The 12,543-nt window shown below is 33.4% G+C and overlaps 2 protein-coding genes across 2 annotated transcripts; one reads left to right on the top strand and one right to left on the bottom strand.

Annotated features, from left to right (window-relative positions):
* Positions 1-3,291: 3,291 nt before the first annotated feature.
* Positions 3,292-3,756, bottom strand: LOC124841988 (large ribosomal subunit protein cL38-like). The gene has a single exon (XM_047318375.2). The coding sequence runs from the start codon at positions 3,704-3,706 to the stop codon at positions 3,416-3,418; it is 291 nt and encodes a 96-aa protein (XP_047174331.2). The 5' UTR covers positions 3,707-3,756; the 3' UTR covers positions 3,292-3,415.
* A 4,365-nt stretch (positions 3,757-8,121) lies between these two features.
* LOC124842000 (formin-like protein (DUF1005)) lies at positions 8,122-10,530 on the top strand. The gene is made up of 2 exons (XM_047318402.2): positions 8,122-9,208; positions 9,549-10,530. Exons 1-2 carry the CDS (start codon positions 8,586-8,588, stop codon positions 10,288-10,290), a joined length of 1,365 nt encoding a protein of 454 aa, XP_047174358.1. The 5' UTR covers positions 8,122-8,585; the 3' UTR covers positions 10,291-10,530.
* Positions 10,531-12,543: the final 2,013 nt, after the last annotated feature.

A 12,543-nucleotide genomic window follows, 5' to 3' on the forward strand; every position in this document is an offset into this window, starting at 1 on the left:
TTTAATGAATTAAGAATTAATATTTATATCAATTTCAATTTTATATAAATACACATGGCAACATGACAGGCAAGGTCCACCTACCACAACTGCACCCTATTTTTTGTTAAACTTAAATATTTCTCTCCACATTAGATAGTGCCGCAGTAGTTACTATAAGCAACATAAAATATGAATATAACTTATTCGAAAAACTTACATTATCCTCTTCTGATGATTTTAACTTCTTTTCCTTTTTGTTTCAATCTATGGTCTCTTCTATTTTTGAAATTTTTAGTTATTGATTGTTAATTTTTCATTATACTCTTCCAGTTAGTGTTAGTATTTATTATTTTTATCTTATATGAATATTTGAATTTCATCACAAAGGTATTGAAGTTTTAAATGATCCATTATTGAAAGATATTAAAAAAACACTAACAAAATAAATCAATACTTCATTGAGTTTTAAGTCGTATTATATAAAAAATATTATAACTTCTTCCAAATATATAAACAGTTCTAAAAAGAATTACACGTAAAATATCATTAACAATTGAATATTTGTTTCTACCATAGAAAAAATCTCTTTCTTCCTGCACCCCCATAACTTCATCCGGCACCCCATAGCCCAAAGTAAATATGACAGAAATGCCCTTAAGTTAAAAATAAGAAAATATTTTTCCCTTGACGTAGCCGCCACAGTGATCTCTGCACCTCCATACAAGTTTCTCCACCTCCATATCTCCATTTCCGCCGCACCACCGCACCTCCATAAATACTCCATTGCAAAGTTCTGCATCTCGCAAGGTTCTGCACCTCGGTAGCTTGAAGACCCAGTTGATTCGTCCGTGCATCCCTGAGAGTGAGAGGTAAGTACAGTTACTGTATTTGGCATTAGTGATTGTTGGCTGGGGTGTGTTTTCGTCCAAAATCATGTCCTCTTATGCTATTCTTATTAGGATTACCGGATTGTACAGTCCGGCACATCATTACGGATCCCGAAGATTACTGGAAATCCGACACGTACAAATACATCTTGCAGACGTACTGCAGCCGGCCACCACCGCACACAAACCTGCTTACGAAATAGTAACCATGGAACTAACACCATCACCTGTGTGCAAGATGAACTTCCATCCATAAATGCTACTGTTCAAAATCCTAAATTATTTTTATTATATATCTTAGGAACAGGAGTAATTTTGGAATTTTCAAAAGTATAGGAATGCGGGAAGAAATTATAGGGGTTCAGGAAGAAAACGCCATCGAAAAAAGTATTTTAAAAATCATATTTTGCGGAGCTCATGCTGGAGAAGAAAGCTGGGCCAGTGATAGATAGCCTAATGGCAAGAAATAAATAACTACGGCTGTGGCAAGATTCTTTTTTAACTTACATTAAATATCAAATTTTTATTTCCTTCATGCCATGATTGAAGATATAAGATCATAAGCCTTCGCAATCCCCCTTTATTGCCGTTCCTACACCTGTATCCTTTCTTAATTTTGGTCTTAGTGTATTTTTGGTTAAACATATGAAATTATTAACCTTTTGATTAAAAAAAATTAAAGTAATTTTAGCTTAGTCATGGTTATGTATCCGTGTTTAACTTAATCCTACTATTAAACTTATCGCAGTAATTTATTCCCTTTGTTATTAGCTTTGACAGCATCATAAAAAATAGTTCATTAAAAATTCTACAAAATAACGCACACAAATGCACAGACTTTCAAACTTTTATATGAGGTGAGACATCTAATACCATCATTTAAAAGTGAAAAATAATTATGTTTATAACTTCCATAAAAACGTATAAATACATTGTTATTAGTAGTAGTATAAGTAAATAAAAATAGACTAAAGTTGGTAATATATACCATACAACACTTAAGACAAATAGATTACTATACCATATAAATGTACAAAATACAATATAGCAACAATGTAAAAGCATTTTAAATTTAAAATAATGTTAGAATCTTGAATTTACAAAATATCCTGTAAATAATATTTTCTCCAAGCACTAAACATTCAATCACTTGAGACACGTGATGAGCAAAGACTCGTGCCCACACGAGAGACAGATCAAACATGTGCAAGTTCAAAATTCTGAGAAAACTGATGGGTCATAAGAAAGATGGAAAGAAGGGTACAAACAAGAGGAAAGGAAAATTGGCACTCGAATAAAGGAAAGAGAGTGAAGATAGTTCCGAGTTCTCAAGTAGAGGAGGAGGAGGAAATGGTAAAAGTCAAGGAAAGACGGCTTTAATAAGAAAAAAGAAATACACTGTTACAACTGTGTCGGGCCATTTTGCTTTTGAGTGTTGGCATGCAAAAGGGAAATAGACCAAAAACAGTGAGCAAAAGACAAATGTGGCTCGAGATTCTGATTCTGATTAGGATCCAGTATTGTTGGTGGTGACTGATCTCCCTATTTTGGTATTTTAATACTGGTTGTTAAAACTATATGACTGAGTAAAGAGAGGTGCTGAATGAATTTGACGTTAGCAAAATAATTAAGATCAGAATTGCATACATTAGCACTCTGTTAGCAGAAGGAATGGAAAATACTGTGATCAAGAGAAAGGATGGGAAGGCAGCACATATACAAATGATAAACTGATTCTTTAGACCCACTTGCAAAGAATACGACTTCTTAAGTCAACATAAAAGCAGCTGAATTATGCTGTCTGAGTGTCTGAATTTGTAAAACTGAGAAATGAAATACGAATTGTTTCCTTTTGAGAACTTAGATTAAGGGAGAGTATTCTGGTTAACACAAGTGTGTGGTAATTAACAGCTTTGTTCTGTTCTGTTTCTGCAGTAACTACTTTCCATTACAAATATTTACACAGACCCTTGGTCAGACTGTACATTCAAGTATTTTTCCTACTGCCTTAGTTTTGAGTTGAAGGTGTTCGATATTGGTCCACTTATGCCTCTTTCTTTAATTTCTCTAGTATATGTATACATGCGAGAACATAGCTAAGTGGAGAAAAGAAATAAGGGACAAAAAAAAATGTGAAAAAGAAAACTGTAAGAAGAAAAGTAGTGCAGAAAGAACATCTGTCTACAAGAATTCAGAAATATAAAGTTAAAGGTAGTTGCAAAGGGTTCCTGAGTGTGTAGGGAGAGTGTCCAGTTTTAGTCTAAAAATTGACGTATACTAAACGCATTCAGAAAACCTAACCATCAGTTCCCAAATTAATCGAAATCTCGCATTCAGAAAACCTAACCATCAGTTCCCAAATTAATCGAAATCTCGTGCTCACCGTACCTAAGAGAGTGAATTCATCCAAAACAAATGCACAGATAAAAAGTTTCATTTGAGATTTAAACAAGAAATATAAGATAAAATGTTTAAAGAGTAGCGAATATGAGGCTTGAAGAAAACAGAGAAAGCATGAAAACGAAGACGCAGTACCGAGTGAGTGGCTAGGCAGAGGGAGGCGGAGGAGCAGAGGAAGCAGAAGAAGCGTCAGCAGGAATAACGAGAGTCCAATCCGGAGGAAGAGGAGGCATAGGATCGTACACAGTTGGCTTGCGGTTTATATCCCATGGCTGCGTCTTCCGTGGCCGAGTCTTCATGTGATGCGCAGTCGCTTTCTTCTGCGGCCGAGACGAACACACTATCGTCAATCCTCCGTCACTTCTCTTTCCAATTCCCAGTGCTTGTGGTGGCGCCATCACCACTCCACACCCAAACATGCTCGACAACGACGACATCCTTCTCTCTTCTCGCTTTTCTCTCTTCTCTTCGGTTGTTTCTCAAACACTCATCTCTTACCGCTTTATCCCTCTCAGATATTTTTCCAAAACTTCCCAATTTACCCTTCGGATTTTGGTTCGGAGGTACAAGGCCCAAAGGTTATGTGCTTTTTCCCTCTTCGACAGTTTCCTCCTTCATCCATTAAATTTTTCCTTACACTACATTATTCTGGAATGTTTTGAAGAGTGTAAAAAGAAAATTGACAGGGTACAGAAAGAAACATCCTCCCTCTTCACGAACTTTACTGGGCCTGGTCTTTTCTTTCTATACCTTTTGGGCTTCCCCTTTTGCAGACACCTTTGCTGAAATTAATCCATGATTCGATAACAGTACAGAAGCATGAACCATTTAATCTCTAAATTTATAATGATGAATTAAATTTGTTTTTTACACTGATAGACAAGAAAAATTATTTCCAAAATGTTAATTAATATTAATGTGGTCTCTCTGAAACTAATTTAATCATTTCTTATTAACTAGCATTATTAAATAATGCCAAAAGGTACTGAAATAAAAATATCATTTTACTTTCTCTATTTCTTTCTTCTTATTCGTCCATTAGTTATGTATTATCTCATAATTTATCCATTTAGTAAACACTTTCAAAATTTTAAGTATAAACTTGTTTGGACAACCTTTTCCCCAAAAAAAAACATTTATAGAAGATGAAAATAATAAAATAAAAAAAATAAGAACATTTCTCGCAAACTAAAATTTTTGCATAAATTAATAAATTACAAATAAAATTTTTTTTTCTTTCGATTAGGTCCATCGAGATACATAATTAGCATTAGTGACCATAATTATCTATTCTATAGATTTTTTTTTAAATTTAAACAAAGATTAATATCCCTTGTCCGTTAACTCAGTAGCTTAGCTGTTATCAACAATGTTTAAAAGGACGCAAACAAAATCCATTTAATAAGGAACATGGCGACAAAAACACGAAGACACTCCTTTGTTACTACTCAAACCCAAATTCGTACTTAGGTGTGAGCAATTTCTTGTGGCAATACACAATACATAAGTTGATCTTATTTCTTCTACAACTTATTCAAAAAGACATTCGATATTTCAGTAAAAATATGTAACTACCATTCAAACATTTCCAACTACTAATGACACATACATAAAATAGATTTAGGCATTTCATCTTTTATTTATGAAGTAAACATGTATCCATATACCGTGATACATAACAACAATAAAATTTATGTCTCATTCATTTTCATTGGATAATGGTCATGCTTATACTTGAACTTTATTGTTTTAATTATTAATCAAATAACTTCTTTTACAAAGAAATAAAAAACACATCGAAGTAAACATTATATTATCAAGGATTTATTGTTAAAATGACATAAATTTTAAATATTTACGCGGTTGAGCACTTTAAATTGAAATAGTAAGATTTATTTATGTGGATAAATAAACAATTAATAAAAATATTGATCATAAAAATACTTGAAAAAAAATTAAATAATCAAATGTGCCTCATAAAAAAATATTTTAATTGATTAAATTAATGTTTGTGTTTTTACAAAATTTAATAAATCGTTTGCATGGAATCACACAAATAAAAGATAAAAGTATAATCAAGGTTGTGACAAAAAGAGATGTATCTTAGGGATACGGGTTACCTTTATGAATATTGAAGAAGTCAAACAATAATTAAGAGAAGACGAAAAAGTGTGGCATAAGAAATAAATAAAGGTTTTTCCAAACAAACAAGACTAAAGATAAAGGAAAACATTGAATATATCTTACCTAATAAACTGTTAATGTTTTAGTAATTTAAAACGGGATAAATATGAGAATAAAAATATACAGACGGAGTCCAAACAAATACACATATAATCGTTTACAGTCTCATACTCAATTTTAAAACTATGTATTATACATATTTAGTCAAAGAAATTGTTCCTTGTTAAAATCGGAACAAGTTAGACAACACATGCAAAAAAAAAAGGATTTATTTGTTATTCATATTACTAACTAACTTTGAAGTTGTATTTTAATTATAAAAGTATAACTTTTTAAGATTTGACAAAAGATTATAAATACTTTAAGGAAAGTCTGAGTGTTTAAATGTAATAACCTAGGAGTTGAGTTTATGTTAATTAACATACAACTATTGAAAGGAGAGAAAAGAAATAAAAAATTAAGTTCCTTATTAAGTAAAGTTCTATTCGTTAACAGGAGATCTCGTGTACACATTGTTTTTTATAATACATGCCTTGACATGATCTATTCTATCATGTCATTAGCATATACATTGAAGAAAGTGAAACACTTTTAACTAAAATCTCTTGGTATATATGTCACGAGTTATACACTCCAACTTTCTGAGTATTCATAAATATTTTATATCAATTATTATTTGCTTATTGAATATAAGTTGTGTTGCTTGAACCTTTATGAAGATTATGTGGTGATACCTCTATCTAAAAGTATTTATTAGTAATAATAAAATATACAGTATTTAAAAATAATACTAATGAAGAAAATAATACAAGATTTAAATTCTAATATAAGTTATAATGACAAAAATAATGAATTAATAATAGTACTAATTTTTTTACAATTCAATATTTAATTAAAATTATTTTTAACCAATCACGTTTTATTTTAAATTAATTATACTTATTTTTTTTTATAAAAAATCATCAAATTTTATTTTAAATTAATTTTAACTAATCACATTTCACTTTCTACTAATTTTAACCACAAAGATAAATGTATAATCTTATTACTTAATTTATTAAAATATGTTTTTAATCTTTTGCATCCATCAAATTATTCATAAACTTTAAATAAAGTTTACTTCCAACTATCTTTATTTTCACTTTTAAATTCCTTGAAAAGAATTTATCTTCTATTTCTTTCAAAATAATTGACTCTCCCTCAAATAATTTTTTTAAGTCTAAATTAAAAAAAACCGACTAATTTTACTTTTGTACTAACAACTTTATCAACTATATTGTGCACGTCAATTAAATAATCCATATCACTCATCCATCTCATAAATGTTTTGCACATCTTTATCTTAATCTAGTGCTTTTTATTTGCCATGTAGACCATCTTTAAGATGCATATACCATGTCTCATGTTTTATATATAATATTTTATAAGTTAACCTATGCAATGCCTTCGACAGATCACTATGAGACCATGAAAATGACTCCACCTTCTATATTCGTAAGGGTTAAATCTGATTTTTCTTTTTAATTTCTTTTTAATGGACTTCACCAATTCAAACGTGCAAAAAGAGCTATTAGACGAAATCAACAACAACACTTGTAAGTATAACAAGATAGAAGAATCCCTAATTAAACCCTCAAATGTGAAATCCTAATTCTTAAAACCTATTTAAAAATCTTAAAATATGGAAACTATCTTATTCTAAAATATTATTGAAAACTTCTTTGATATATATATATATATATATATATATATATATATATATATATATATATATATATATATATATATATCCAACAAATATGTTAAGTCTAAGTGATATGATTTAATAAAATTCATTTAACTTTCTCAACTTAAAGTTATTGAAGAATATTTCAAAATATATTTGTTATATATTTATATTATATGTTATTAAATCTTATTAATGTGATTATATTATAACATTCTTTAATATTATATATTTATAAGATATTTGGTGAAAACACATTATCGTTATTATTTGATATAGTATTTCATCGTAAAAAAATACACTCGTACTCATTTTATTCAAAAAATTTAAACTTTTCCGAATTATATTTTGTAGGTAAAATTTCTTTCCGCTCCAATCTTCAAAAATATACATTAAAAAAAGTTTTCAATCCACTAAAAGTCTCGTTCGAAAATGCATATTCATATTTTAAAAATAATATCTTATTAACTCAAGAATCTAAAAAGAAAAATTCTCAAATTGTAGCCATACATAGAACGACTAATTCAAACAGGAAAAAAGACTTTTAATGTAATGGTGTAAACACTTTATTTACATTTGGCTACTTAAAAAATAAAAAGTAATAATATTTACACATTGATCATGTCATCATCATATTTTGAACCAGTTAATAACTAATTCACTTCCAAGAATATATTTGATTTAAGATTAAGGGATAAAATCATTGAAAATGTGAAACTTTTTACGAATGAAGTTAAGAAAAAAAGAAGGTATTTTTAATATAAAAGAAAAAGTGAATTTTGCAAGAATATATATATATATATATATATATAGGATTCTTGAACAGTAGCGTGCAGTGTGGAAGGCATAACATAGAGGAACTCCACGTGTGGTGTGGCAGGTGCGCCTCAACCTGCTTTACCCCTAGGCAGTAGGCAACAAGAGGAAATAAGAAAGTGAAGGGCAATTGAGAAATTGAAAAGATATAAAAATAGATAAAATAAAAAAAGAATAGTATAATAATGGATAAATCCAATGGGTAAGAAGAGGTAGGGTGATATCAGAGAGGGTGGAGCCCAGCAAAGTGCAGCGGAGGAGAGAGAGTCTCAACAACAATAGATACCGTCAACATGGGTTCCCCAGCCACTAGAGTCACGACACCCTGTACCCAGCTGTATCCCACCCTCTCTCTTTTTCTCAAGCCCTTTATGTCACCTCCCCTCAACAACTAACTCATTTCACCACACTACACTACACACAAAACAACTCTTCCCCCTTTTCCGTTATTGCCCCAAACATACCTTCCCTCCATTCCTCCATTCCTCATGAACAACACTCTCACTAATCTCATCTTTCTTCCACCACCACCATCACCTTCACATTAGCATTACACCCTTTCTTCTTCTCACCAACCTTAATTTCTCCCCATGGATCCTTGCCCTTTCGTCAGGTTGACAGTCGGCAACCTCGCCCTCAAAATCCCCGTTGCTTCCAAACCGGCGCGCTCTGTCGTTCACCCTTCTTCTTCCCCCTGTTTCTGCAAAATCAAGCTCAAGAGCTTCCCTCTACAGTCCGCAGTTGTTCCCTTCATCCCTCCCGAGAACAACCTCCCCGACTCCCACGTCCACCCCATCGCTGCAACCTTCCACCTCAGCAAGTGTGATCTCGACAGGCTTGCCGGAAAATCCATCTTCGCCGGCAAGCTCTGCCTCAAAATCTCGATCTATACCGGCCGTAGAGGTACTACCTGTGGCGTCAACTCCGGGAGACTCCTCGGCAAAGTTTCCGTGCCTTTGGATCTCTCGGGAACGGTAGCGAAGACCACCGTGTTCCACAATGGCTGGATTAGGATAGGGAAAGACGCCAAAGGCTCTTCCGCTCAGTTCCATTTGAATGTAAAAGCCGAACCCGACCCCAGATTCGTCTTCCAGTTCGATGGCGAACCTGAATGCAGTCCCCAAGTTTTTCAGATCCAGGGTAATATCTCACAACCAGTTTTCACCTGCAAGTTCAGTTTCAGAAACACCGGCGACCGAAATCACCGTTCCAGGTTAGTTTTCTTCACTTCCACGTCATTACTTTAACCTAGAATTTTGTAGCGTTTAAATTATGCTAGTTGCTATTGTTAGGTAATCCACTGTATGCTGGCAAGGAAAATTGAAAAGTCAAGTTCAATTGAACATACTGTTACTTCTAGGAATTTCAATGTGACTGCTCTGAAATGCACAAATTTTGGTTGGATAGTTTGTTTTAGGATTGGTTTAGTTTAAGAGTCAATTTTAAGGATTTGGATTTTCATGAGTGCAACGGTTTTAGTAATGTGAGAGTGTGTGAAAGCCGTGTGTGTGTGCAGTGTGTTAACTATGGGGTTATAATTCTCTTTCGTTCAGGTCGTTACAGTCAGAGCCGGGAGGTTCTAGAAGCTGGTTGAGTTCGTTCGGAAGTGAGCGCGAGCGTCCGGGTAAGGAGCGCAAGGGATGGTCCATTACGGTTCACGACCTTTCCGGTTCGCCGGTTGCGGCAGCTTCCATGGTCACGCCTTTCGTCGCTTCGCCCGGTTCGGACCGGGTCAGCTGCTCCAATCCCGGTTCGTGGCTCATTCTTCGCCCGAGCGACGGTACATGGAAGCCCTGGGGTAGGCTAGAGGCGTGGCGTGAGCGTGGCGGCTCCGACGGCCTCGGCTACCGCTTCGAGCTCATTCCGGACACCAACGGCGGCATGAGCGCAGCGGGCATAGTGCTTGCGGAGTCCACGCTGAGCACGTACAAAGGAGGAAAATTTGTCATTGATATGGGTTGTCGCAGCGGAGGAAATAACGGCGGATCGAACGGCCGTGCCACGCCGGGGAGTGCAACGTCGCCCGCATGCAGCCCGAGGAGCAGCGGGGACTATGGGTACGGCCTCTGGCCTTACTGTATGTATAGAGGTTTTGTGATGTCAGCGAGCGTGGAGGGCGAGGGGAGGTGCAGCAAGCCTAAGGTGGAGATTAGCGTGCCGCATGTCAACTGCACGGAGGATGCGGCGGCGTTCGTAGCGCTGGCTGCCGCGGTGGATCTGAGCGTTGATGCCTGCAGGCTTTTCTCTCAACGGCTTAGGAAGGAGCTGTGCCAGCAGGTGGAATTGGTTGGGTGATTCCGGCGTTTTTCTTTGTCGTTTGGTGTTTTGCCCCTTTCCTTTTTAAAATTTTTTAGTGGGGTTGTTCATTTTGAGTGAGGCATTTTACTACTAACAAACAATTTACAGGCTGTACAGAAGGATGAGAGTAAGCAAGTATTAGAGTGGGCTCAGTGTATTCACGTGTGGCTTTTCATTGATTTTCTGTCTTTTTTTTAAACAATTATGGGAAATCAAGAAAAAGCTTTTTTTTCTTAATCTTATTTTTTAGCAGAAATCTCACCTGCTTCGTAACCGTGTTTATGTTGTATTATTTTCTTCTATTTTCAGCTGTAAATGCCAGTCTATGGAAATACTGCTTAGCCGACTCTAACTAAACTAAAATAGATACCTGACAACTCATCACATAACTCCGTTCATACTTTACTTCTTTGCCAGGTTCTTTAGATTTGTTTTTATAATTCTATTTATTTTTGATCTTTAAGGTTAAATATTATTTATTCTATTTTTTCAGAGAGATAAAATGTAACTGATTGTTATTTTGATAATTATTCTTTTTAAACTCTGATGTTTTGTATGTCATTTTAGGTTTAGTCTCATTTTTTATTATAAAAGTTAGGTTTAACCACATTTCTTATTATAAAAGTCAGGTTCAGCCTCATTTCTTATTGTAAAAGTTAGGAAAATATCATTTATTTTCAGCAATGTCTTTGTCTATTTCGGCTAAAATTGGGATTTCGATGACTTTAAAGTTGGTTAAAATTACATCTTTTTTTATATTTATTATATAGGTTTATATTGTACCCTCTAATATCTTAATAACAATATATTTTTAATGTAAATTTTCAGATATTCATTGTAGGGAAGAACGACCAATATCTTTTTTAAAGAATACTAGTTTTAATTTTATATATTATTTTTTATTTTAATTTTGTTTTAGTATTGATTTGGCACTAAGTCTCTTATAAAAACTGGAAAATTATATGAAAAAGAATAACTATCGTCATTAAGTTTAGACTACTTTAGATTAATATTATATATTACTTGACGGAAACATGAGAAGAAGAATAAAAATAAGAAAAAGTAAATCTTATAAAAACTGGAAAATTATATGAAAAAGAATAACTATCGTCATTAAGTTTAGACTACTTTAGATTAACATTATATATTACTTGACGGAAACATGAGAAGAATAATAAAAATAAGAAAAAGTAAATCCGTCAAACTTGTAGATATTTTTCTCTACATATTACTTCCAAGTGGAATAAAAAGGACAAAAAGGTTTTTCTTGATTCAGTGTCACTTCCTAATAATATGGATTGTTTTGGTCAGATAATTATTATGTTTATAAAGGGTAAGTAAATAAAATTAAATGGCATAATAAAGAATAAAATTTTGTATTTGGAAAACATTTGAAAATTTTGATTGGGAACACGAATGAGCACCTCCGAAGATATTAAAAGTTGATTTAATTGTTAATTATTTAGTGAAAAGTGATTTGAATAGAAGAATTTTGTTTTTAAGAAGATTGCTTAATTGACAAGTTATAGAATATATATTAAGTGAACAGGTGTTGGCAGAGAATGAGAGTGGGAATGAATTTGAATGAAAGATGTTATTAGATGGAGTGAGTGAGTGGTGGGGGGAATTTAAAATATGTTAGAAGGCGAAATTAAGTAATGTGGATGATAGCTGTAACGCAGGGGCGCAGAGCGTGCAGGCTGAAATTCAGTTGGGGCGTGCTTTAAGGGAGGTAATAATAATAATTATAATAATAAATAATATTAGTAGGCACATAATCATATGACTTCCTGTTTCTGCCTCTTCTATTAATAAAAGAAAGGGTAGGTTGTGGTGGGTGAACGAAGATAGTAGGGGGTGTACTGGTGATGACAGTGTCTGAATTATGAGGTTGCAGAGCAGAAATTAAGATTGTGTGTGTATGTGTGTGTGTTTTGGCAGTGCTTGGGTTGGTAATATTATAGGTTAGGTTAAGCGTGGTGTGAAGACTTGGAAGCTAAGGCAGCTGTAGGCTGTGGTTTGAGTTACTTTGGTCCCCACATGTGCTGTGTCATGTAACACCCTTTTATTGGAAACTGAAGAGGAATTTCGAGTAATGCTTAAAGAACTTCACACAATACCTACATCAACATTGTACCCTCATGTCTCTTCTCGCCTACATCGATCGGCTCCATGCTGTATAATACTTTTTAATAAACAAGAAATTTTGTTGCAAATATACTGATTTTAATATCATTTTAAATTTAATTT

Source organism: Vigna umbellata, chromosome 2, assembly GCF_029865625.1.
Source record: "Vigna umbellata cultivar VRB3 chromosome 2, Vumbellata_1.0, whole genome shotgun sequence".
Taxonomy (NCBI): domain Eukaryota; kingdom Viridiplantae; phylum Streptophyta; class Magnoliopsida; order Fabales; family Fabaceae; genus Vigna; species Vigna umbellata.

What these genes read in the sequence shown, in the direction of transcription:
- LOC124841988 (XM_047318375.2), bottom strand. Translation starts at nt 3,706, where the DNA reads ATGTCGTCGTTGTCGAGCATGTTTGGGTGTGGAGTGGTGATGGCGCCA.
- LOC124842000 (XM_047318402.2), top strand. Translation starts at nt 8,586, where the DNA reads ATGGATCCTTGCCCTTTCGTCAGGTTGACAGTCGGCAACCTCGCCCTC. An exon ending in GACCGAAATCACCGTTCCAG is followed by an intron (nt 9,209 to 9,548) that starts GTTAGTTTTCTT and finishes TCTTTCGTTCAG; the next exon opens with GTCGTTACAGTCAGAGCCGG.